General features: G+C 58.1%; 1 protein-coding gene across 3 annotated transcripts in view; it reads left to right on the forward strand.

The window, feature by feature from the left end:
• Positions 1–26,620, forward strand: part of NCKAP1L (NCK associated protein 1 like) — an 83,511-nt gene that overhangs the window by 35,092 nt on the left and 21,799 nt on the right. For 2 of the 3 annotated variants that reach the window (XM_032781184.2, XM_032781186.2), the window contains exons 12-26: positions 454–563; positions 2,731–2,863; positions 3,085–3,166; positions 5,285–5,343; positions 7,028–7,173; positions 8,061–8,193; positions 8,591–8,710; positions 9,827–9,966; positions 10,911–11,042; positions 11,589–11,807; positions 13,181–13,311; positions 13,907–14,004; positions 14,948–15,041; positions 15,387–15,469; positions 16,027–16,107. In XM_032781184.2, the coding sequence (XP_032637075.1) occupies positions 454–563; positions 2,731–2,863; positions 3,085–3,166; positions 5,285–5,343; positions 7,028–7,173; positions 8,061–8,193; positions 8,591–8,710; positions 9,827–9,966; positions 10,911–11,042; positions 11,589–11,807; positions 13,181–13,311; positions 13,907–14,004; positions 14,948–15,041; positions 15,387–15,469; positions 16,027–16,107 (1,761 nt within the window). The remainder of the gene's footprint in view (positions 1–453; positions 564–2,730; positions 2,864–3,084; positions 3,167–5,284; positions 5,344–7,027; positions 7,174–8,060; positions 8,194–8,590; positions 8,711–9,826; positions 9,967–10,910; positions 11,043–11,588; positions 11,808–13,180; positions 13,312–13,906; positions 14,005–14,947; positions 15,042–15,386; positions 15,470–16,026; positions 16,108–26,620) is intronic. The other variant, XM_075061047.1, reaches the window with a different exon arrangement.

Below are 26,620 nucleotides of genomic sequence, written 5' to 3' on the forward strand. Positions count from 1 at the left end.
GCCCCAGGCTGTCCCTTGTCCCCAGCCCTGTGACAAGTTTCTCCCCCTCGGGTTCGGAGCCTAATAGCCCACGTGTCCCACAACTCCGACATAATTTCCCGTACCAAGGTCTGGCAATACCAGGACAATCAGTTCTTAGCTCTCGGCAGAGCCCCACTCGTCCCTCTGCAGTGTCATAGGGAGGAAATGGTCAGACACAGACGTAATCTACCTGCTAGGGCATGTGTGGGCCTGCCTGCATCGCGGGGCCATGCCATGAGGTTTGTTTCCTCTCTGTTGCCCCTGTGAAGTGATTCCCCCCATCCCAGGTAGCCCTGACTGACCCCATGCCCCTGGCTGCCCGTGAGGGGAGGTTATTTGACTCTGATGGCCCCTCCCCTGTTTGCTGTCTGGTTTGCGGTGGTGCCTGTGAGCCCTGCCTGGAGCTGACCCCACCGATCTCCGCCCTGCCAGGCTCTCTGCGTCTTCGTGGCGCTCTCCTTGTGCCGCGACGAGGTGAACTGGCTGCTACGTCACGCTGAGCATGTCACCAAGACCAAGACCCCTGAGGACTACGCTGACAGGTCAGGGCAGGGCCAGGCTTGCAGGAGGCGGGGTGGGACTAGGGGGATGGGACCTGGGGTGTTCTGGGCAAGGGGTGGTGGTCCAAGGTGAAGTCTGGTTGTCAGGGAGTAGGGGATGGGGACAGGCTTTGGGGTGGTCTGGATCTTCGGGGTGGGCGAGACCCTGGGTGGGTCTGGGTCTGGGTGTGACAGGCTGTGGTGGGTCTGTCAGGGGCAGGGCAGGCCAGTTCCTGGGTGGGTCTGGCTTTTGGGGCTGGGGGACCCTGAGGGTGCCTGGCTCTGCTTGGGGGAGGGACCGGCACTGCAGGGTCTGACTCTGTGGGCGGGGCCAGGCACTGGGAGGGTCTGGTTCTGTGGGGGGGGGAATTGGTGGGGGCTGGCTCCGTGTGTGGGGCTAGGCCCATTGTGGGGTCTGGCGTGGAGAGGGGGAGGCACTGGTCAGGTCTAGCTCTGGGGAGGGGAGGCAGTGGGGGGGTGTCTGGCTCCTTAGGGGGACAGGCCTATGGTGGGTCTGGCTCTGTGCGGGATAGGCACTGGGAGAGTCTGGGTCTGGGGTAGGGGGGGAATTGGTGGGGGCTGGCTCCGTGTGTGTGTTGGGGGGGTAGGCCCATTGTGGGTCCAGAGTGGAGAGGAGGAGGCGCTGGGCAAGTCTGGCTCTGGAGAGGAGAGGCAGTGTAGCGGGGTGTCTGACTCTTGAGGGGGACAGGCCTATGGTGGGTCTGGCTCTGTGGCAAGTAGACACCTGGGGGGCCTGGTTCTTGAAGGGGACAGGCACTACAGGGGGTCTGGCTCTTGGGGGGCGAGGGAGACAGACACTTTTCACTGTAAGATATGGGAGGCTGTGTGGGCCCCATGCTGAGTGGGGTGCACTGGACCCATGGGCCCCCTGGGCAGAGAAGGTTGGGGTTTCTGCTCAGGGCCCCGCAGCGTGGGGGTGTTGGTTTGGGGATAGGAAATTGAACCAAGTAACATGGCATTAATTTGTGGCCATGGTGACAATCCTGTGCCCAATTCAGCCAGAAGCACGTGGCCCATACCCCAGCACAGGTTTACAAACGGGGCGTGGTTGCTGCAAGGCCCAAGTGGCACCCGCTCTGCTTGGCGTGGTCTGATGGGACATGGGCCAAGAGCAAGCGAGGGGAGATGGGAAATGACCCCTATGGGGAAGGGAGACGCTGTGGATTCTGCCCTGGGAGTTGGGGAGTCGGCAGCCCCAGCACCACAGGCCAGACTGCTGCCAGGAGAGCTAAAGCAGCTCCCTGTAGCATTGGAAAATACTCTAGTGAAACACTGCAGGTTCTCCGTGGATTATGTTCACACAGAGGAGGTCAAAGGGCGACTAGATCACAGTCCCTAGTACCTGCCGCCAGGGAAATGGAAAAGGGTGCATTTAGGCTCCTCAGTCTAGCAGACAAACGTCTGACGTGCTCCAGCGGCTGGTCGCTGAAGGCGGCACGCGAGCTGATTTTCAGTGGCATTCACACTGCCTTGGCCACCGGACTGGGGGGCTCTGCATTTTAATTTAATTTTAAATGAAGCTTTTTAATCATTTTAAAAACATTATTTACTTTACATACAACAGTAGTTTAGTTATATATTATAGATTTATAGAAAGAGACCTTCTAAAAATGTTAAAATGTATGACTGGCATGTGACACCTTAAATTAGAATAAATAAATGAAGACCCGGCACACCACTACTGAAAGGTTGCTGACCCCTGAGCTAGACACATTCAGGCTAGAAATAATGAAATCAGGTTACCCAGGAGTGCAGGGGGTTCTCCACCACTGGCAATTTCGAAAAGGTCTGCTCGAGTTCGAACAGGAATGAATTTGGGGAAGTCCTGTGGCCTGCGCTACTCAGGAGCTCTGACTCAGTGGTCAGAGGGGTCCCTCCTGGGCGTGGAATCTAGAGGGGAACGCTTGGCTGGTGGGTTGGTCAGCACTTCTCTGGACACCTGTGTAGGGGCATGGCAGGAGTGCTGCCCTGGGTACCCTGTTTCCAGCTGGAGCTGTCAGATTCGGATCCAGCCCTGCCTGCCCCCAGGTGCGGTGATATGAGGGGAGGGTTGTGGGATTGGTTGCCCAGTGACTCTTGGCAGCAGGAGCCTGGGTGCAGCATTGTCTCCCTCAGAGGAGCCTGACCCAGCCCCTTGTCACCCCTGCAGTCACATCGCCGAGCTGCTGTTCCTCATGGAGCAGCTGCGTACCCTGGTGCACAGGCATGGCCCAGTGATCCAGCGCTACCACGTCCAGTACCTGGCTCGCTTCGATGCCCTGCTGCTCAGCGATATCATCCAGGTATGCAGAGGGGAAGGGCTCTGAGATCTGTGCAGCCAGGACCCCGACAGTGAGACATGCAACCCTGGGAGGGAAAAATTCCCTGGGGCTTGGGAGCCCTGCACTAGCCAGCCCCATCTCTGGGCAGGAATGCTGCCATCGCCATGGGCTCTCCACACCCCAGAATGCGCCCGCCCCGCTGCTTGCGAGAAGCCCCCCTAAGCTGTGCCCATCTCTTTCAGAATCTGACCGTCTGCCCTGAGGAGGAGTCCATCATCATGTCATCCTTCGTTAGCACCCTGTCGTCTCTCACCTTGAAACAAGGTACGCAGGTGCCCCCACAGCTCCCTGCTGTGCCCGGAGCAGCAGGTCCCTCCATGGGGTGTGCAGGTGCCAGGCCATAGCTCCAGCCCAGAACATAAGAATGGTCATACTGGGTCCGACCAAAGGTCCATGTAGCCCAGTATCCTGTCTTCCAACAGTGGCCAATGCCAGGTGCCCCAGAGGGAATGAACAGAACAGGTAATCACCAAGTGATCTATCCCCTGTCGCTCATTCCCAGGTTCTGACATACAGAGGCTAGGGACATCATCCCTCCCCATCCTGTCTAATAGCCATTGATGGACCTGTCCTTCATGAACGTATCCAGTTCTTTTTTGAACCCTGTTATAGTCTTGGCCTTCACAACATCCTCTGGCAAGGAGTTCCACAGGTTGACTGTGTTGTGTGAAGAAATATTTCCTTTTGTTTGTTTTAACCTGCTCTCTATAAATTTCATTCAGTGACTCCTAGTTCTTGTGTCATGAGAAGGAGTAAATAACACATCCTTATTTACTTTCTCCACACCAGCCATGATTTTATACACCTCTATCATATCCCCCCCTTAGTCGTCTCTTTTCCAAGCTGAAAAGTCCCAGTCTTATTAATCTCTCCTCATATGGAAGCTGTTCCATACCCCTAATCATTTTTATTGCCCTTTTCCTGTTACTCTTTCCAATTCCAATATATCTTTTTTGAGATGGGGACACACATCTGAATGCAGTGTTCAAGGTGTGGGTGTACCATGGACTTATATGAGGCAATTGATATTTTCTGTTTTATTATCTACCTCTTTCTTAATGATCTCAACATTCTGTTAGCTTTTTTGACTGCCACTGCCACTGCACATTGAGGGGATCATTTAAATGAGTGGGAAAGTGGGCAGCCCGGATTCCTGGGTTCACCACCCCCTCCAAAGCCCTGTCTCTGCCCTGCCGCTGGGGGGCAGGAACACAGAAAGTAGGGTTGCCAATTTTGATTGGATGCATTCCTGGAGGTGTCATCACATTATATAATCTTTAATTAAAGATTAATCTTTAATCTTGGAGACTACAATCCTGGAGGGTGGACCCTAGCTCAGAGGGAGAGCCCCCGCCCATGGGGTGCTGACGCTCTCTAAGGGCTTGGCTACACTTGGAAATATGCAGCGCTGGCAGTTATAGCTGTGGTCGTACAGCTGTGTAGGAACAGCGCTGAGTGTGGCCACACTGACAGCTACTAGCGCTGCAGTGTGGGCACATTTGCAGTATTTGCAGCGCTGTGTGGAGTGGTGCATTGTGGGCAGCTATCCCAGCGTTCAAGTGGCTGCAACGTGCTTTTCAAAAGAGAGGGGTGGGGTGGAGTGTGACAGGAGCGTGGGGAGACAGAGAGAGTGGATTTTTGGAGCTGACAGCTCCCTGCCTTGCAAATTCTGGCCATTTCCCCACCCTCTCTCAATCACTCTTAAATGCAAAATGGCTTCAGATCAGATAAGCAGCTTCTCCGACGGACTCCCCACCCCCCCACCCCGTGCTGTTTCTCTCCTCAAGCAAACACTAGCAGCTGTTCTCAGCTCCCTGCCTTGCAAGTTCTAAGGACTGGAAGATACACAACAGTCATTTTAAAAGTTCAATCATTTTAAAGTTTTGACCCTTCCCCCACCCTCTCTTATTCACTAATGCGAATTACGCACTCCTAAATAGCCTTCAGACCACATAAGCAGCTGCTCAACACGGACTCCCCTCTCCCTCAAACAAACAGCTGTGAACATTCCAAAGCAATTTCCCTGTCGCGGCTCGCTCACTCGCTGGAGCAAAGAGAAGCTGTGTTTGTTTTTTAGAGCCCATCTTCAGCCATTCTTCCAGTTTGTTGTAGACAGGAATTCTGGGATACCTCTTAATACCCTGGAGGCCAATAACAGCGCTGTTGGTGTCCACACCTGATGAGCAGCGCTGCATCACCAGCGCTGGAATCGCTACACCCCAATCAGACCAGGTGTTCAGCCAGCGCTGCAGCCAGGGAGTTGCAGCGCTGGCTGGGCTTTGTAAATGTGTACACAGAGTGAGTTGCAGCGCTGTAACCCCTTCACCAGCGCTGCAACTCTCCAGTGTAGCTAAGTCCTTTAACTGCTTCTCTTTCCTGCAGTGGACAAAAAGGAGAAGTTCGACTTCTCGGGGCTTCGCCTGGACTGGTTTCGGCTGCAGGTAACTCCCCCGCCAGATGTTTGCATCCCCATTGGGGCTGGGCATCTGCCAGGGTGCACACACCCCACCCAGCCCCCTGCCAGGCCTACACCAGCAAAAACTCCCCTGCTCAACCCACTGCCAGGCCTGCACCAACAGCCCCTCCCCGACCAGATCCCTGCCAAGCCCACACCAGCAAGGCCTCCCCTCCCCTGCTCAGCCCCCTGACAGGCTGCAACCGGCAACCCCTGACCTCCCGCACCTAGCCCAGCCCCCGACTAGTGTTGCCAACCCTCTCGGTTTGGCTGAGAGTCTCCCAGAATCGGGCTCCATCTCCCAGAGGCAACTGAACCAATCTGGGAGATTTTAGGCCGCTAAAAGTCCGGTCAGTGGTGCAGTGGGGCTAAGGCAGGCTCCTTACCTACCCTGGCTCCGTGCCGCTCCTGGAAGTGGCTGGCATGCGCTGCATCCCCTAAGTGGAGGCAGGGCCAGGGGGTGTCTGTGCACTGCCCCTGCCCTGAACAGGAACTCTGTAGCTCCCATTGGCTGAGAACAGGGAACCGTGGCCAATGGGAGCTGTGGGGGTGGTGTCTGCAGACAGTGGCAGTGCGCAGAGCCACCTGGCCATCCCTGAGCCTAGGAGCTGCTGCCGGACATACCACCGCTTCCAGGACCCACATGAGGTAAGTGCTGCCCGGCCGGAGCCTGTATCCCACACCCTCTCCTGCACCCCAACCCCCTGCCCCAGCCCCCTCCTCTACCCAATCTCCCTCCAAGAGCCCAGACGCCTCCTGCACCCGAAACCCTTGCCCCAGGCTCAGCCTGGAGCCCCCTCCCACACTCTGAACCCTCGACTCCAGCCCAGAGCCCACGCCCACTCCCACATCCCAACCCCCTGCCTCAGCCTGGTGAAAGTGAGTGAGGGTGAGGGTGAAGGAGAGTGAGCGATGGAGGGAGGGGGCTGGAGTGAGTGGGGCGGGGCCTCAGAGAAGGGGTGGAACAGGGGGCAGGGCAAAGGCATTTGGGTTTTTGCGAGTAGATCAGGGGTAGGCAACCTATGGCACGTGTGCCGAAGGTGGCACACGAGCTGATTTTCAGTGGCACTCACACTGGCCAGGTCCTGGCCACCAGTCCAGGGGGCTCTGCATTTTAATTTAATTTTAAATGAAGTTTCTTAAACATTCTGAAACCCTATTTACTTTGCATGCAACAATAGTTTAGTTGTGTATTATAGACTTATAGAAAGAGACCTTCTAAAAACGTTAAACTGTATCACTGGCTCGCGAAACCTTAAATTAGAGTGAATAAATGAAGACTCAGCACAGCACTGCTGAAAGGTTGCAGACCCCTGGAGTAGACAGTTGGCAACCCAACCCCCCGCCACACCCACATCAACTCTGCTCCATTTCTGTTCACTAACTAGGGCCATGGCCTGGCTCTGGGCTCCTCTGCCCTGGGAGCAGCCCCTGCCCAGCCACAGGCCCATGGGAAAGACAGCTGGGAGCGGGAGCTGGTGGAACCACTCCTGGCGGGGCTTGACCTTGGAGCCGGTAGCACCAACCGCACAGCGCCCTGTCCTGGCAGCTAACAAAGTTGCTCTGCTCAATTGGGGGAGCTGCAGGGCTGATGGTGGGGGAGTAGTGATGTGGCTGCCCCAAGCCCTGGGGCTGGGCTCTTTCTCACCCCCTTCTCTGCCTCTCCCAAGGCTTACACCAGTGTGGCCAAGGCCCCCATGCAGCTGCGCGAGAGCCCGGATGTGGGCCGTGTGATGAACCTCATCATGTTCCACTCCAAGATGCTGGATTCACTGGAGGAGCTGGTAGTGGAGACTTCAGACCTGTCGGCCTTCTGGTGTGTATGCGTTGTGCCTGGTGTGGGCAGGCCAGCACCACCCGGAGCTCAGGGGCCAGTGCTGGGCCTGCCTCAACCCCATCAGTGCCTCTGTTTCCCCGTCGCACCATTTGGTGTGGGAGAGGATCTGCTGCCCTCGGAGCCATGGTGTGAGGCCTGTTCACTGACTTTTCTGGGCAGGAGTCACTCTGGGAGCACTGGACAGTCAGATGGTGGGTGGGAAGAGTTGGTGCAGCTAGCCCAACGTGTTGCTAAGGCCTGGCTTCTGGCCCTGTGCTTGGCCCATTCAGACCCACGCCCCCCCCAGAACCTGGGTACCCAGGGTATGAGGGACTGAGATGCAGCTGCAGAGGGCACAGCAGCCAGTGGGATCCAGGCCTGTAAGCGACGTGAAGGGGTTGAGGTGATGCTGCTTACATGGAATCACATGCACGCACACACAAACACAGAATTACATGTACATGTAATCACAAACACAGAATCACATACATACAAACATGGAATCACACACATATACACACAAACATGGAATCACATGCACATGGAATCACACAAACACAGAATCACATGCACACACCTACATGGAAAGGCAGATGCATGCACACACAAACACGGAATCACACACATACACTCAAATACGGAATCACACACACAGAATCACATGCAAACACTTACATGAAAAAGCACATGCACACACAGACAAACATGGAATCACATGCACATGGACTCGCACATGCAGACAAACACAGAATCACATGTACGCAGAATCACACACACACACACACACACAAACATGGAATCACATGCACACACCTACATAGAGAGACGTGCGCACACACAGACTCTTCCTGCCCCACCTGCGCTGATGTGTCCTTCTACCCTGACAGTTTCTACGTCCGCCCCTTCGAGAAGCTGTTTGCTCTGACCATGGAGGAGCCGGCCATGCTGCGCTTCACCATCGCCTTCCCGCTCATCTGCAGCCACTTTGCCCACTGCACCCACTCCATGTGTCCAGAGGAGGTGCGTAGCTGGGGGGTAATGCATGAGGAGGGGCACTGCCTGGGGAGAGCCGGGGGAGTATGCATGGTGATGCATCGGGGAGGTGCGGGGGACATGCATAGGGATTTAGGGGGGACATGGGTGGCAATATAAAGGGGAAGAAACCCCCCCTGAGGGAGGGCCGGGGGGCATGCATGATGATCCATGTGGGGAGAACTCGGGGGAGGAGGGGTGGGCAGGCATGCATGGATATGTGTGGGTGAGGAGCAGGGGGGACACACAGGACAATGCATGGGGGAGGGGCAGGGTTGCCTCCCCCATGGGGTAAGAAGCTCAGTGGCTGTCATTTGAGGTCTGTGGCTGGAAGGTGCCAGGTGGGGGAGCAGAGCCATGAGCCATCCCTGGCCTCTCTCCGCAGTATCCCCACCTGAAGAGCTGCAGCCTGGGTCTATGCAATAGCTTCCTAGAGGAGATCGCCAAGCAGGCTGCCAACTGCATCATGGACGCATGTGCCGAGCAGCGCAAACTCAGTGAGCAGGTGAGGGGTGTGGCACGGTGTTGGGGGATCTGCCATCCTGGAGGCCCCTCTGTGAGCAGGTGAGGGGTGTGGCACAGTGCTGGGGGGTGCCTGGGGGGGTCTGCCAGCCTGGGGGCCCCTCTGTGAGCAGGTGAAGAGTGTGGCAAAGTGGCGGGGGGTGCCTGGGGGATCTGCCAGTGTGGGGGCCCCTCTGTGAGCAGGTGAGGGGCGTGGCATGGTGCCAGGGGGTGCCCGAGGGGTCTGCCAGACTGGGGGCACCTCTGCAACCAGGTGAATGGTGCGGCATGGTGTCAGGGGGTCCCCTCCCTGGGGCAGCCGCTAGACTGGAGGCATGGGGGCCCCTCTGAGAGCAAGTGAGGGGCGTGGCATGGTGCTAGGGGTGCCAGAGGAGCTTGTACCCTTGGGGGAGTGCCCAGGGCAGCTGCCAGCCTGGGGACCCCTTTGCGAGCAGGTGAGGGGCGCAGCACAGTGCTGGGGGTGCCTGGGGTAGCTACCAGCCTGGGGGCCCCTTTGTGAGCAGGTGAGAGGCATGGGCATGGGGCTGGGCGGTACCGAGGGAGCTGCCAGACTGGGGGCACTCAGTGAGCAAGGGGGTTATGGGGCATGGCATGGCACTGGGTGGGTTTGCTTCCAGCCTGGGGTTCGGCGGGCAGGTGAGGGCACAGGGTGTGGCATGGTCCTGGATGGGGTACCTTGTTGAGGTGCCAGCTGAGTGCACAGCAGCAGTTGCATGAACCAGGATTGCTCACCCTCTGGGCGTGCTGACTGAGAGCTGTGGCCACCCCTCCACAGGCTGCTCTCCAGGCTGGCAAAGCCCTGCGGGGCTGTTCGGTTGCTGGGGGCTATGGAGATGGCCATGGTTGCAGTCATGTAGCCTTGCCAGGGAACAAATGGCCAGTGACTGCTGCTTGCTGAGCCCTGGTGGCGGTGGGGGTGGGCATCAGTGTGGCAAGTGGCAAGACAAGCCAGATGCCAGGCAGGTGGGGTGTGTCCTGCACCAGGACTGAGGTGCGGGGGGAGGGGACCCTATGTGTGTCTGGGGGGCTGCCAAATCCTGGCCCTCCAAGCCGCCAGCCCCTCACTCACTCAGTGCCCCTGTTTCTATCTCCTGGGAAGCTGCTGCCCAAACACTGCGCCTCCACCATCAGCAAGGCCCGGAACAAGAAGGCCCAGAAGCAGCCCCCCAAGAAGGGGGAGCCGGAGCGGGACAAGCCAGGGGCCGAGAGCCAGAGGAAGGACCGGATCGTGGTGACCAAGTAAGCCCACCGCATGGGGGTCTCCCAAGGGGGATTAGAGCTGCTCTGCCATCCCTTGGGGGTGGGGGTTCTCCCCATTCAGAGGACTCCTCCCCCTGTGCTTCAGATGGCTGGGGTAACTGGGCTGTGGGGGGACAGGTTCTGGGTCCCCAGAATGGCTGATGGCTCAGATCCGGGAAGCGATACTGATATCTGGCCCTTCATAAGCACTCCCAGCGTTCCCATTGCCCAAGATACACTTCGTTCATTGGACTGCCCATCGCCCCTCGAAGTGCAAGTGGAGGTGAACCCAGGCATCGGTGCTGCCCCGTTGCCCCTCAGAGCAGAGGTGGGGTGAACCCAGGCATCGGTGCTGCCTGTCGCCCCTCAGAGCAGAGGTGGGGTGAACCCAGGCATCCGGGCTGCCTGTCGCCCCTTGGAGCAGAGGTGGGATGAGCCCAGGCATCCAGGCTGCCTATTGCCCCTTGGAGCGGAGGTGGCAGTGAACCCAGGCATCCGGGCTGCCCATCGCCCCTCGGAGCAGAGGTGGGCTGAGCCCAGGCATCCAGGCTGCCTATCGCCCCTTGGAGCGGAGGGGGTGGTGAACCCAGGCATCCGGGCTGCCTGTTGCCCCTTGGAGCGAAGGGGATGGTGAACCCAGGCGTCTGGGCTGCCCATCGCCCCTCAGAGCAGAGGTGGGGTGAACCCAGGCATCTGGGCTACCCGTCACCCCTCAGAGTGGAGGGGGTGGTGAACCCAGGCGTCCGGGCTGCCCATTGCCCCTCGGAGGAGAGGTGGGGTGAACCCAGGCATCTGGGCTGCCCACTTTCCCATTCATTTGAACGATCCCACCGCATTTGGGGTCTGGGAGCTAGTGTGCATTGGGCTGACAGGTGTGAGGGAGGGGCCCGAGCTCCAGAGCCATTTGCGGCGAGCGGTGACCATGCCAGTGTCTCTGCCCCCAGCATGGACAAGCTGCACCAGATGCTGAGCGAGCTCTCCCTGAGCATCAACCACGTCCCCAGCTTCACCGTGTTCGAGCACACGGTCACACCGTCCGAATACCTTAGCAGCCACCTGGAGACGCGGCTCAACAGGTATGTAGGCACCGTGGCTGGCTGACTGGCTGGGTGCGGCGGGTCCCTGACCATGGCCCATGGGCTGGGAGGGGGACACATTGCGTTCCTGCCCACAACCTTTGGGCGGGTGGGGATGGCAGAGTGGTGTGTCCCTGCCCATGGCCTTTGAGCAGGTGGGGAGTGGGACACAGCATGTCCCTGTCAGTGGCCGTCAGGCAGGTGGGTGGGGAGGGGAATGCGGCGTGTCCCTGTCCATGGCCTTCAGGCGGGAGGGTGGGGAGAGGGGCACAGTGTGTCCCTGTCCATGGCCCTCAGGCGGGAGGGTGAGGAGGGGAACGTGGCATGTCCCTGTCCATGGCCCTCGGGCTGGGAGACTGAGTTGGCTGTTGGTGCTGTTACATCCACAAGCCCCAGCCAACTTCTGAACTGAGTTGTGCTGGGAGATGCGAGTTCGCAGGGAACATGGGAGTGGGGCTGGGTGCTTTCAGTGGGGAGGTTGTGGGCTCAGCAGATCCACTCGGAGGTCTGTGTGGGGCCCTCTCTGAGCCCCCCATCTCATTACAGATCCTTCGTGTTGATGGCCAGCTACAACCAGGCTACGCAGGAGATTGCGCGGCCCTCTGAGGTGCTGGCTGGCCTGCGCTCCTACCTCGCCTTCATCCAGTCGCTGGGGCAGTTCACGTGCATGGACTCCAGCCGCATCATCCGCAACGTCCTGCTTCAGCAGACACAACCCCTGGACTCCAGCGGGGAGCAGACCCTCACCACCATCTACACCAACTGGTGGGTGCCTGGGCTGGGGGCAGCCTGGGCCACCGGACAGGAGAGAGCCCTGGGTATCCCTGACCCATGGGGCAGGAGAGCCTGGGAGATGCCTGGAGGAATGGGGGAAGTGGGAAAAGCTGACCTATGAAGAAAGTTTGAAAGTCTTGGGCATGTTGAGTGTAGAGCAGAGAAGGCCAAGGCAGGACTCGACACCAGTCTTTAGCTACGGTCAGGGCTGTTCTGAAGAAGGCCGAGGCCCAGTTGTTCTCCATGTGCCTTGATGGGACACGAAGGAATCCGCTGTTTGCAGCCAGGGAGATCTCGGTTAGATAGTGGGAAAAGCTTTCTGGGTTCGCTGGGCTCTGGAGCAGGCTCCGAGGGGGTTGTGGAATCCCCATCACTGGAGGTTTGTCGGGTGGTTGGACAAATCCCTGTCAGGGATAGTTCAGATGTCCTGCCTCTGTGCCTGGCCTATGTGGCCTCTCGTGGTCCCTTCCAGTCCCATATTTCTGTGGTTCTGTGCACCTGGGGGGATTTCATGGGCCTGAAAAGCCGGTGCTCGGAGAGCGACGGGTGGCCCTACCCAGCATGAGGACAGCAATGGGAGAAACAGTCAGGCCCCTTGATCTCGCACTTTCTGGGCAAATAGGGCTGGGGAGCAGAGGGAACAAAAACCTACTTCTAGAGCCAACAAGGGAGCAGGCTGCCCATGTAAGAGCTTCCCTTAGCCAGTGCCCCTCAATCCTGACCCACAGCCCCTGCTAGCCCAGCCCTGGGCTCCCCCACAGCTCTGCCAGTGCCCCTCAATCCTGACCCACAGCCTCTGCTGTCCGAGCCCTGGGCTCCCCCCTAGCTCTGCCAGTGTCCCTCAATCCTGAGCCACAGCCCCTGCTAGCCCAGCCCTGGGCTCCCCCCCAGCTCTGCCAGTGCCCCTCAGTCCCGACCTGCAGCCCCTGCTAGCGCAGCCCTGAGCTCTCCCAGCTCTGCCAGTGCCCCTCAGTCACGGCCCGCAGCCCTCTGCTATCCCAGCCCTGAGCTTCCCACACAGCTCTGCCAGTGCCCCTCAGTCCTGACCCACAGCTCTCTGCTATCCCAGCCCTGGGATCCCCCCAGCTCTGCCAGTTCCCCTCAAGCCTGACCCACAGCTCCTGCTATCCAAGCTCTGGGCTCCTGCTCAGCTCTGCCAGTGCCCCTCAATCCCGACCCACAGCCCCTGCTAGCCCAGCTCTGAACTCCCCACACAGCTCTGCTAGTGCCCCTCGATTCCATCCCATGCTCACACACTGGTACAAGGACGTTTGGGCTCTGGCAGAGCAGACTCGGAGCAGGCTGGGAGAACAGTGCTGGGCCTGGCTGTCTGGTGTAAGTGGATGCTTTTTGGCTCCATGCAGGTACCTGGAGGGGCTGCTGCGCCAGGCCAGCACTGGGGCCATTGTGCTGTCCCCAGCCATGCAGGCCTTCATCAGTGTCCCCAGGGAGGGGGAGCAGAGTTTCAGTGCAGAGGAGTTTTCAGACATCTCAGGTGAGCTGCGGCAGCTCCATGCCCTGATGATGGGGCCGCATCGTGGCAGGATGCAGAGGGGGCTGCATGGCGGTGGGACAGCTGGCTCTGGCTGATTCTGGGGACGGGGGTGAGGATGCGTGGTGGCAGGACAGCCGGCCCTGGGGACGGGAGGTAGAGACACACAGCAGCAGGCTAGCTGGCTGTGGGGCTGAGGGTGGGAATATGCAGCGGCAGGACAGCCAGTTCTGGGGGTGGGGAGGGGGATTCAAGGTGGAGGGATGGCTCTGGGGATGGGGCTGAGGATGCATGGCGGCCAGACAGCCCTGGGATTGGGGCTGGGGCTGGGGATGCATGGTGATGGGATGGCTCTGGAGATGGGGATGGGGATATGCGGCGGCTGGACGGCTCTGGGGATAGGGATGGGGATATGCGGCAGTGGGACAGCTCTGGGGATGGGACTGAGGATGCATGGTAGCCGGATGGCCCTGGGTTTGGGGCTGGGGATGCGTGGTGGCGGGATGGCTGGCTCAGAGTGAGCTGGGCTGGCTGGCTGGAGACCCAAGCAGGCCAGAAGGAGCTAACGCTCTGTGTATGTTCCGCTCCCCTCCCCCAGAGATGCGGGCGCTGGCCGAGCTACTGGGTCCCTACGGCATGAAGTTCCTGAGCGACAACCTCATGTGGCACGTCACCTCGCAGGTGGTGGAGCTGAAGGTAGGAGGCTGGGGCGGGAGAAGCCACTGCTGGCTGCACTCAACTCCCCAGGGCTACGGGCTGGGCAGGCAGCGGGAGTCAGTGCTTAGAGCAGAGTACCCAGGACTCCTGGGTTCTCTGGGAGCAGTGTGGGGTTAGTGTGGTAGAGCTGGGGGTCTGGGAGCTAGGACTCCTGGGTTCTCTGGGAGCCGTGTGGAGTTAGTGTGGTAGAGCAAGGGGTCTGGGAGCCAGGAACCCAGGAGTCTGGTAGAGCTGGGGGTCTGGGAGCCAGGGCTCCTGGGTTCTCTGGGAGTGGTGTGGGGTTAGTGTGATAGAGCAGGGGGTCTGGGCGCCAGGACTCCTGGGTTCTCTGGGAGCGGTGTAGAGTTAGTAGGATAGAACAGCATGGGAGCTGGGAGCCAGGACTCCTGGGTTTTATTGCCAGACCTGTCACTGGCTTGCTGTGTTCCCAGTGGATAATATCCCATCAGCTCCCAGCTAACTGTGGGGAGCACAGGGCCCCCACTTCTAGGTTCATGTGATTGTTATACGGGGCTCAGTACATCAGTGTCAGGGAGTTCCCTTCAGAGCTGGAGGTGCTGGCGTTGGGCAAAATACTGATATCAGGGAAGAGTCCCATGGCAGCAGCCCCTGGCTCTGGGTGAGTTGGGCTTGGCTGGTTCTAGCATTGGGTGAGTTGGGGCCTGGCTGGTTCTGGTTCTGGCTGGCTATGGGCCAGTCGGGCCTGGCTAGTTCTGGCTATGGGCCAGTTCTGCCGGGCTGGTTCTGGTTCTGGCTGGCTATGGGCCAGTCGGGCCTGGCTGGTTCTGGCTATGGGCCAGTCATGCCGGGCTGGTTCTGGTTCTGGCTGGCTATGGGCCAGTCGGGCCTGGCTGGCTTTGGCTCTGGCTGGCTCCGGCTCTGGCTGGCCCCCGTTTACCATTGTGATTTGTTTCTGTTGCAGAAGTTGGTGACTGAGAACATGGATGTGCTGGTGCAGATCCGCTCCAACTTCTATAAACCAGAGCAGATGGTATCACTGCTACCCAGGCTGACGTGTAAGTGTCATTCTCCCCACCCCCCCATTGCCCTCTCTCTGGCATCTGCATTGAACCCCCTGCCCAATCCATGGACGGCTGAGGATGGAGTTCAGGGCTGAGCTGCAATGAGCGCTGAGTGGAGAGGAGACTCAGGTGGGGAATAGCAGGTGGGGTGAGGAATGGGACTGGGGGTTGGGGTGAGGGGTACTGGCAGAGCTGGAGGCTCAGGAGGGGGGCTCAGCTTTGGGGTGAGGGGTGCTAGTTCCCAGGCATAGGCCCAGGGGTACATTGTACCCCGTTTGTTTTGCAGCCCCATCTCCTGTGTGTCCTCGCAATTCACCTCCCACTCCGTCTCTCCCCCAGCTGCTGACAATGTGCTGAAAAGAATGACCATCATCGGGGAGATCCTGAGCTTCCGCTCCATGGCACAGAGTGGGCTGTGTGAGGTGGGTGCTGGCCATTGGGGGTTGGGGGGAGTGGAACTGAGTGAGGCCTAGGCCAGCATGTCTGTGGGGGGGCCATTCAAGGCCAGAGTGGAGGAGCTGCCTGCCCCCACTGTGCACCAGCCTGGGAGGCAGCATTGGAGCTGTGTGGGGCAGGCCTTTCACACTCTTCCTGGAGCATTATGGGGCTGTGATAGAGGGAAGTCACTGACCCGCCCCCCGCCATGTTTGCTGGGGACGTGGCTGGGCAGGGGTAGTGAGTGTCCCACATTCCTCCGAGGACAGGTCTCTGGACAGCTCTGCCCAGGTGGCCTCTGGAAAGCAGGGACAGTAACTGGCCCCAGCCCCTCTCTGGGCTCGGTGGGGAGGGTTTGTTGGCTAACACCTGTGTGGTGCTTGGAGAGCCTCAAGCATTGCATTGCTCCTTTCCTGCACTTGGCTGCTGGGCAGTTGTTAAAGAGCTGCCACTTCCCACGCCAGAGGGTGCCTGGGGCTGCTACATGAAAGAGGGCGAACTGTGTCCATTGCCATCTCAAGGGCTGGCTCTCTTCTCGCTCCAGGTCTTCTCCAACCGCTGCCCGTTCCTGATGGGCCCCATCGAGTGCCTGAAGGACTTTGTCACCCCAGACACGGACATAAAGGTGGGGGCGACTCTTGTGCTTCTCTCTGCTATGGGTAGGCTCTGTGGCTAGGCAGGCAGATCAGAGAACATGCTGGGCTGCTGTGCAGGCAGCCTCCCACTACTGTACACATCCAGGCCCTGGGGTGATTGGCCCGGGTGTCTCTCCTCCTGCCAGGGGCCTTTACCCCAGCGGGGGATCCAGAGTGCGGCAGTGTGTGCCAGGCCCCACAGCCCTAATTGTGGGCTGGGAGTGGGGTTGTCCAGCCACATGGGAGATGCCCCTTAGCCCAGGAGACAAAAGTCCCAGCTCCCCTCCAACCTGCATCACAGCTCAGGTTGACCTGGCTCAGGTTCTCAGGAGCAGCCACCGGGGGTCTGCAGACCCAGTTGAGGATGGGTGAGGGGTTTTGCTGCATGAACCAGAGTTCTCTCCTTGGCACCTGAGTTAATATTTATCCATGAGCGTGATGGAAACTCTGGGCCTGAGTTCAGCCCCTGCCCATGCTGCAGAGATGGCAATGCTGGACGCCTGCCTGCCACAGAGGGGGTCTGGGTCTGTCCGAGCCGTCGCCTTGCAGAGCCTGGGCCCAACATGCTGCAGTGTCCACAGGGCTCTCAGCATCGTCCCAGCCAGCAGCAGCCTCCCCAGATCACTCACTGCGGTCTCCAGGCGGGGAGTGCTGGGGGCTAGTGGTTGCCTGTGCCTGGGCCAGTGATCGTGGCTGCTGCAGAGGGGAGGAGCACTCAGAGCTCCCCGCGAATCCTCTGCCCTGCCCTGAGGGAACCCAGGCCTCGAATGGTGCAGAGACCCAGGGTAAGATATGGAGACACCCCCCAACTCCCACTCCAGTGCCAGGACTGGGTGGGCCTCGCTAGGAGGCTGTTCTGTGGGTATAAGCCCCAGGAGACTCCGCTACCAGAGGGTGGCTGGCCAGAGCAGCACTCTGGGAATGTGTCGTCTCGGCCCCATGGTCGTTGGTGGCAAAACTCCCCTGACATCAGTGGGTTGCGGTTCAGCAGCTCACAGTCCCCACGGCTGCCCTGGCTGGACAATCTTGTGTCGGGGGCCCTGGCGGGTTCATTGACCTCCAGCCCTGGGTAGGAGTGGAGTCTCCTCTGGAGAGTGGGTGCCCAGGCAGCCTGACATGCAGGTCACCTGAGGGCCTCTCTCGGGCTAGACAAAGCTGCACCAAGCTCTGCTGAGGCGTGTGGCATGTTGTGCTCAGCCCTGCGCGTGCCTCCAGCCTGGCCAGCACCGTTGCTCTGAACAGGGACACTGCGCTGCCAGCATGGCAGGGTCTGGGGATCTTCTGTCGCGTGGAGAGGCCTGAACACACGCTGTGTCCTTGGGGTTGGAGCACATTGTGAGACTCGATAAACTGTGAGCCAGAGTTTGCCCTGGGCTCAGCGCGGGCGGCTCCTATGTGGGCAGAACTGGGATGTGCAGATACTGTTGGATGCTGACTGGTTCATACTACTCTTGTTGCCCCGCTGGTCCCTAGGGGGGTGGTATGATGTGTGAGCACGGTGGGCTTCTGCTGGCTTTGGCGGACAGGCCTGTTCTGGTGTGGTGGATCCCTCCAAAGGTGGTGGCTCGCAGGGTTGTGTCAGTTCAAATTGTGCTTTCCTGGCTGGGCCCCATTTTCAGCCAAAGGAGCTGGTGTTGCAGGGTCCTCGTGGAAACCAAGGGGACATGCCTGTTAGATGGGACCCATCCTTAGTATCGATATTTGAAAGGTTGGCCTGAGGGTAGTGGCAGAGCAGGGCAGGCCTGTGTTAATGACACAAAGTGTGAATGGAGAGCAGGGTGTGTGTTAATGATGCAGGGTGTGAATGCAGAGCAGAGCAGGATGGGTGTCTTGATGCAGGGTGTGAATGCAAAGCTTGGCTATGCATGTGTGTGATGAACTGGGACTGTTCTTAATGTGGTCTGTGAATGCTGAGTGGGGAGTGTTGGCCTGGGACAGGGCCGGCTTTAGGCCAATTCCACCAATTCCCCCGAATCGGGCCCCGCGCCTAAGAGGGCCCAGTGGCAGGGCTGCCCAGAGTGGGGGGGCAAGTGGCCAAGAATCCCTTCCCTGGCTAGAGGTGCCTTTTTAATTTTTACTCACCCGGCGGTGCTCCGGGTCTTTGGTGGCATTTTGGCAGCTGGTCTTTCGCTTGCTCCGGGTCTTTGGTGGCATTTCGGCGGTGGGTTGTTCAGTGCCGCTGAAGACTCAGAGAACTGCCCGGTGAGTACAAGCCCCACGTGTATTTTTACGTGTTTTTTTCTTTTAGTCATTCCTACCGGGGCCCCAGTGAAACTGTTCGAATTGGGCCCCGCACTTCCTAAAGCCAGCCCTGGCCTGGGAGGATGGTCTGCACTGGGGATGGGAGACCGGCCTTGAGGAAAGATACCTGAGCACATAACATGAGAACCCAGGAAGGAGTTAGAGGCCAGGTGACCCCTCTGCCTGGGAAGCTGAACAAAGGCTGGGAGAGGAGACGCTGGGGGGAGAGAGGGAGTTTTCAGGAGGTGGCTGGGGAATGAAGGGAAGCGCAGATGGGGCTCTGATTCCCCAATGAGGCTGTGGTGCCCCTGGGATCCCAAGATGGACCTAATTGGGGAGGATCCTGTTGTCCGTGCCTGCAAGGCCTATCTTGGATTGTGTTCCTGTCATCTAAATAAACCTTCTGTTTTACTGGCTGGCTGAGAGTCACGGTAAGTCGCAGGAAGCCGGAGGTGTAGGGCCTTGTGTTCCCCCACACTCCGTGACAATGTGTTAATGACACAAGGTATGAATGCAGAGCTGGGCAAGAAGTCTGTTAATGCAGGGTGTGAATGCAGAGCAGGGTGTGTGTTAAATCACACAGGGTGTGAATGCAGAGAAGAGCAGTGTGTGTTAATGATGCAGAGTGCGAACGCAGAGCAGAGCAGGGTCTTTGTGTTGACACAGGGCGCCAATGCAGAGCAGTGCGTATGTCAGTGATGCAGGGTGTGAATGCCGGGCAGGGTATATGTTAATGATGCAGGTTGTGAATGCCGGGCAGGGTGTATGTTAATGATGCAGGATGTGAAAGCTGGGCAGAGTGTATGTTAATGATGCAGGATGTGAAAGCTGGGAAGGGTGTATGTTAATGATGCTGGGTGTAAATGCGGAGGTGCTGTGGGGTATTTACTGTACAGCAGTCCATAGACAGTCAAGTAGTGGGGTGTGGTGGCCAGGCATTGGACTGGGTGAGTATGAATGTGCCCACGCTGCCAGAGAGGCACATGCCAGCACTTGCCCATTTTTCAGAGCCATGGACAGAGGGCTGAGAACCCCACTCCAGCTCCATTTAGCAAGATGGGATTCACAGCTCCGAGAGGAGGGCATTGGATCTGGCCATGTGGCCCACTGGCCTGCGCCACACCCCGTGCAGGGGTGACTGTCACCCTGGTTAGATTCAGGCAAATCACACAAGGGCACTGACCACGGGATCTTGTGATGGCAGCACACACCTGCCGTCTGCAGGCTGAGCTAGTCTGTCATGCTGAGGCCTGTCAGATGTGGAGGTGCTCAGCAGGGCTGGGAATGAGTCACTCCAGGCCTGGATGCTGCTTGCACCTGGCAGATGGACCATGGGGCTGGGCTAATGCGGCTGGAGCCGGTGATGATCAGTGAGAGATGGAGGGGAGCTAAGAACCATACAGCTTAGGAAAGAGCTGCCTGGGGCTGCTGGTTAGGTCCCATCCTCCATTGACCTCCAGTGTCCTTGTGCAGGCAGGGCTGGGCTGGCCCAGTGCTTTGAGAGCTGGGCTTGTGGCACTGTCATGGAGGATGAGCATGCAGGAGCAGTGGGGAAGGTGCAGCTGGGATTGCAGTTCTGTCCCCAGCCATCCCTTCTCCCCTCAAGGAGAGCCAGGCCCTCTGCTGTTCCCCAGGGGGTTGGGCTGCACCCTCAGAGCATGGAGAACCTGTGAGGAAGGAACTGGCTGCTGCAGTAAAACTAGCGCGGTGTCAGCAGCCACCTGGCTAGAAAGAGCAGGGATGCCCAGACGGTGCCTCTAGCAGCCAGAGGGTCCAGCCCGGACTGAGGGACCTGGAGAGGGAGAGGCCATGAATCTGCCAGCACACTGCATGCAAATGCCCGCTTGGCTGGGGTCCAAGCAGTGGTGGGGAGTGGGCAGGGCGCATTGCTGAGAGCAGGTGTGCGGGGCTGGGAGACAGAGCCACGTGCCCTGATCCACGTTGGAGGGAATGGACGCCACCGCCGCGGATCCCCAGGAGTTCAGCCAACACAGGCAGAAGGGATGAATGTATCTAGGTGCTGTCCTGTTTTACTGCTTGTGCTTCCCAGGGCCATTGATGGGGACCAGCCAGGGGACAGGCCTGAGAAACACTTAGGAAGGGTTGGGTCTCTGGACAGTGTGGGGTTATCTGCAGGGAAGAGCCCAGGCAGGGCTGGGAGAATATCAGTACCTGGGTTAATTGAGTCAGGGCGGTCATACCCTGCATAAGCCCCAGGGGGCAGTAGCAGACAGCACATTAGACGTCTGGCTAGGTGCCGCCTTGTGCTATGGGAGTTTAAAGACAGGGCTGTCTGGGGCTGTGTTTGCTGGGGCAGAGCTTGGGGGGAGCCCCTCTCTGTACAGCTGGGATGGGCACCGTGTTACGAGCAGGAGCGTGTTCAGAGACGGTGGGATGGGTCCAGCCAGCTGCCATGCTGGCCCCTTTGGGCTCACCTGGGGTTTTCGGACAGGTCGGAACTGCGCAGTGGTGCTGTGGGGCCAGATCTTCAAACAAAGTCAAGCTGGAAATGGAAGGGAACTGGGTTATCCTGCTCCCATGATCTTCGGGGAGACGCTGGGTTAGGACGTCAGGCTGGGCCAGGGATGTTCTGATTCTCCATTTCAGACCCATGGATGTGTAACTAGGTTGGTATTTGGTTTGGCCCTGGGGTGGATGTTGATTTCAGCAACATCACCAATATTCCCTTGTGCGCCCAGGGATCCTCTCCTGTTCTGTTGCTGCTGTGTTCAACCCCAGAGGTGGCTGCATTAGAGCGGTGGACAAGGCAATCTTGTATTTGCACACCCGGTGAAGCCAGTGGGTGGAGAAGGGCGAGCGGGATGTAAGCAGCATGATTTTTCATTGCCAGCGTTAATGGCTTTATTATCAGCAATACAGGATGGATAAGGAGTGAGTGGCACCGGTAGTGAGGGAGCGAATGCCTCCAGAGCCACAAAGCAATTACAGGGAAGTAGGACTGGAGGTTCCCGGCAGAATGGAGGGGTGAGGAGAATGGTAATGGGGTTATTCACCTCCAGCAGGCATGGAAGGACAGTAATCACAGGCTCAGCACTGCCAAATGGGCCTTACCAGATCACGAGGTGATAACGTGGCCGGGGCTGAGGCTGAGAGCTAGACACTGAGGTCAGGAAAACCCACCCCACCCAAGTGTGACTTGGGGCTTGACACAGGGGCAAAGGAAGCCAAGCTGCGGGGGCTGTGTCATGCTGGAATTTGCAGCTGGCTCAGCTGCCAGGCAGGGGCTGTGCTGGAGCACATGTGGGGGAGCAGCTCTCTGATATACGTGCTGGTGCCGTGGCACATCTGGTGCTGTGGAGCTCCAGCTGAGCTAGCCGAGAACAACCTGCTGCTCAGCAGCAGAATGCAGACAAGCCTGGGCTTTGGGGGCCTGGCGCCTGGGGACGCGAATGACCCCACAGGGAGGGACTCCCTTGTTATCCCCATGTTGCAATGGGGGAAGTTGCAGCACAGAGGGAGGGGAAGCGACTTGCCAAAGGTCACCAGTCGGTCAGTGGCAGAGCCAGGAATGGAACCCAGGAGTCCTGCCTCCCTCCTCCTGGCACAAGCACTAGGCCCCAGATTCTTGTAGGTGCAGCTGAAAGGGAGGAGTGATCCGTACGAGCTCATTATCTTGCTCCATACCATGAGCTCGGCTCCTGAGACATGAAGGCAGCTGTCCGTCCATCTGTGTGTGTGTGTGTGTGTGTGTGTGTGTCATGGCTGTCCATCTGCCTCGCTCAGTGTCAGGTCTGTGGGTCTGTCTCTCTCTGGGCTGCCTGCATCTCTCCCTTAAGCTGTCTAAAGGACAAGCCCATCTGAGTGATGTTAATTCAGGGCCCTGTCCTTGGAGAGCCTGGACACCCCCCTCTCCCTGCTTCTCCCCAGCGGGCGCAGCGCATCCAACCCCCATCAGTCTCCTCCTCTCTGAGGATTAGGGCTTGCTCATCGCCAGCAGGGAGGCTGAGATCCCAGCCAGGAGGCCAGATAGTAAGCACAGGCCACCACCATGGACACTAGAAGCTGGACTGAGACACTGGGACCCAGTCCCCCCAGCAGTAAGGGCTGTGGGATCACTGAGAGTCACTCATGTCCCCCCAGCTCTGGAACCTACCACTGCTGCACTGCTCCATCCCATCCCACTGTGAGCCCTGCGCCCCATGCTGCCCTGGATTTACTTGCCACCACTCTGGTACCAGCTCCTGGCAGGTCTCTCAGATCCATGATGCAGACGGAGAAGGAGCCTGTGTGGCTGCCTCTGACAGAGATGGAGGTGGGGGAGGAACCTCCAAGGGCTGGACCTAGGGCCAGATCATGCTAGGCTCTCCTCTTCTTACTGGGAAGGGGTTCTGCCTGGGTCGTGGGCAAATCTGGGGCAGCCTAGTGCCCAGTTGCATTGCTGCACGGAGGGATGGAATGCAGCTTACCCGGCCAGTGTCAGCAAAGCGCCACTTCCCTAGTGTAGCTGGGCCCCTGTGTCTGGGACAGGTGCTGGCTGATGAGCTGCACTGATCGGGCTGAGCCTTCCCTCTCTCAGTGCCACTCACAGCCCTCTCCAGTGTCGCTAGCATGTCCTACCCGGTGACAGCCTGGCAGCTCAGCAACTGCCATGAGGGTGACAGCAGGTTTCCGGATGCCTTAGAGCTGAGCCGGTTACCAGAGGGAGGCTTGCACAGAAGAGCGATGCAGCTGGCACTGGCATTGCCTTGGCTGTCACCTCTGGGGGGCATTTCCTCTCTGCCCCCTCTCTTTGGATCCAGGCCCAGCCTCCTTGCTAGGCAGGTGGGGTCCCACTTCCACTTATTGCCCTGCCATTCACGCTGCTGCCCCCAGACAGCTGGGATTCAGAGGCTCAGAGACCTGGTGGACTGGAGACAACTGACGGCTCCCGCTACAGCACACTCCCATACGTCACGGGGCCTTGGAGAGGACTTGGAGAGGTTCCATCAGCCGGCGACTGTGATAGTTGTGATGGGTCATGAATGGCCTAGTGGTGGGAGCCAGAGCTGGTTAGCGTCATGCCTTGCAGAGCAGACGCGAGTCCCGCTATGCATCTCAGTCTGAGGGCAGCTGCCCCTCTGACTGAGCTGTCATAGTGGGTCAGGGGCTGCACCCTTCGGGGGTTAACCTGGCTGGGCTAGGTACCTTGGGCTGGGTAGAGATGTCACCCCTCCTGGATCTGGGCTGGATTGGCCTCTCCTCCTACCCTGAGGGGCATGTCAATTGCTCCTCTCAGCCGTTTATCATGCTTATTGCAAATAAAGGGCAGCTGTCCTCCAGGTATAGATTCCCAGAGTTCCCTGCAGGTGAGACTCACCAGCCCTCCATGACCCTAGATCCCTGTGTTCTTGGTGAGGCCTCTGGGATAGGCTGGAGCCTGCCTCTTTCCCACAGCGAGGACAGAACACATGGGGGATCAGTGGGATCCTTTAAGGACTAGAATCGTCTCCCAGCCACATGTGGCCAGACAGCTGCACTCTGCCTGTGCCGGGGTCACCTTTAATGCCCAACATTAGTTCTAATTAGGGAGGCCACTTGTCCTGTTTTTTAAGAGATGTCTCTTATTTGATGTGTCATGTCCCATTACCGTGGTCCAATTAATGCTGCTAAGAAGTGTTTGACCAGATGCAGAGTGTTCCAAAGGACTGGTCCTGCGCTGGGGCACAGAGCTGGGATCTGGAATAATGAACACAGAGCCCTAACGTTAGCTCTGCCCATTTAGTTTCCATCCACGTGAACTTTGTGACCTGGAGATGTAGACGGTCACTAGTCCTACTCATGATTAGTGTTGGCATGGGCTCTTGCTCCCCATGTTCTGCTTTTCCTTTACGGTGTAATAGACAATGATCCGCCATGTAGGATTTGAGAGAAATGGAGCTGAAATCCTTGGGACAGAACCTTGTTATCTAGGAAATACTAAAGGCTCAGAAGAGTCCTTACAATGAGCACACATGAAATCCCAATAGACCTGACCACGGTCCCCGGGGCTCTTCCATAGGGTCCCATAGCCTGTAGAACCTGACCATGTTCCCCTGGGCTCTTCCATAGGAGCTCACAGCCCATAGAACCCGACCGTGTTCCCCGGGGCTCTTCCATAGGAGCTCACAGCCCATAGAACGTGACCTTGTTCCCCTGGGCTCTTCCATAGGGGCTCACAGCCCGTAGAACCTGACCGTGGTCTCCAGGGCTCTTCCACAGGAGCTCACAGCCCATAGAACCCGACCATGTTCCCCAGGGCTCTTTCATAGGTGCTCACAGCCCGTAGAACCTGACCGTGTTCCCTGGGGCTCTTCCATAGGGGCTCATAGCCCGTAGAACCTGACCGCGGTCTCCAGGGCTCTTCCATAGGAGCTCACATCTCATAGAACCCGACCGTGGTCCCCGGGGCTCTTCCATAGGAGCTCACAGCCCATAGAACTCGACCGTGTTCCCCGAGGTTCTTCCATAGGAGCTCACAGCCCATAGAACCCGACCGCAGTCTCCAGGGATCTTCCATAGGAGTTCACAGCCAGCACTTAGCTGTTCAGATTCCAGGCACCCTCTCCTTTTTCCTGGATGCTCAACTGCGCTTTCCTCTTTGTTAGTTTCTGTTTTTAACCTGTCAAGGGATTTGTCTGGGGATTGTGCTGCAGTGAAATGACCGTTTCCTGGGGGATGGAGGAGGGTAGCTATGTGGTTAAGGCTTTGGACTAAGATTTGAGAGATCTGGGTCTAATTCCCAGTTTAGCCATAGACTCTGTGTACGTGACCTTATGCAAGGCACTTAATTCATCCTGTGCCTCTGTGTGGAACAGAGAGTTCCCTCCTCACGGAGGATGGGAGGACAGGCTGTTAAGCAGGTGCTCCATATAAGGATGAGGAGCTGGATAGTTGCCTAGGTAGAGTTGCCTGGTGTCCATTGTGGTGGTGCTGCAGGTAACTCACATGTTGCATGGACAGAACTAGCTTCAGGCATCTCCCTGCCAGCTGTTTTCTCACACAAGGTGAGAAGGCTCATGCTGTCAGATAGAGCTGCTGTGGACCAGGTTCAGATTATGCCATTCACCCTCCCCCATGTGTGACCAGCGTTTCCTGTGTCATCTCATGTCTCGCTGCAGCATTGCCAAGCTGTGACCTTCCTTCTCTGCCCACCTGGCCAGAACTCTCCCCTAATGCCGCAGCTACCACATGCCACTTCTGGCCTGGATACCTGCAGTTCCCCTACACTCCCCCGTCCATTTGGAATGCTGCTGCTAAGGTCATCTGCCTGGGTCGTTGCCCAGGCCACGGCACCCCTCCCTTGGCCACCCCTCTTCCAACACAGACGTCTACCCTCACCCTGGCAAATCCTTCCCCCCTCCACCCTGCACAGCTTAGTCTCGACTTCTCACTACCTACTATCATATCACAAGCTCAGAGAGACCCTGCCGTCCTTAGCCTGATTCCCCACAGTCCCCTCCACCCTCCATTCCCTGAGCAGATCCATAAAGCCAGCAGCTCATCCTGCTTTGAATCGCCCCCGGCGCCCCGCTCTGCAATGATGCAGATAGGAGACTGAAAGCTGGTGCTTATTAGACTGGTGGAGAGCTGCCCTCACATTGCTACCTGGCCACAGATAGAGTGCAGAGCTGGTGTGTGCTGTTAGTGCCACTAGGTCCCTCCTTAGCCCACAAAATCCTCGGGGCAGCGATTCGCATTCGTTCATCTGTGCAGCACCTGGTGCCCTGGTCTTGACTGAGCCTCTAGGTACTGTTGTAACATAAGTGATAAATAACCGTTATCTCAGTGTGTCCACAACACTCCCCTTCCTGGAGAAGAAACCACCCTGCCCTCCGCCCCTGTGGCCCAAGGACCTCTTGGTGCCAGCTGGCAGAGGGGGACATAGAGGGACAAGGTTGCCCTGAGATCACCAAAAGAAAGCCATGTAAGGTGTCTGCTTACAGCCTGTCACACACATCAATCATTACGAGACGTACGTGCAGAAAATATGTGAGGAGTTCTGGGTATATGCTGAAAATTATATGCTCTCAGCATTATTGTTAAAAGCCGGTCAGTCATGCTTGGAGACAAACTCCTCCAGACAGGAAGTGGGAGACCCTGTCGCCCTGGTGCATTGTGTATGTCACACCAGAAGTCTCTTAGTGAAGTGAGGCAAATGCTAATGAAAAGCTCGCAGAGATTTCAGAAGCAAAGGAACAGGAAGAGGTAGACAGTGGGGGATGGGGGCCTGTTTTCAGGAGAAGATCAGAGTTCTGCTCTGGTATTTCTGGTGACAAGATGCTG

Source organism: Chelonoidis abingdonii, chromosome 26 (assembly GCF_003597395.2).
Source record: "Chelonoidis abingdonii isolate Lonesome George chromosome 26, CheloAbing_2.0, whole genome shotgun sequence".
Taxonomy (NCBI): domain Eukaryota; kingdom Metazoa; phylum Chordata; order Testudines; family Testudinidae; genus Chelonoidis; species Chelonoidis abingdonii.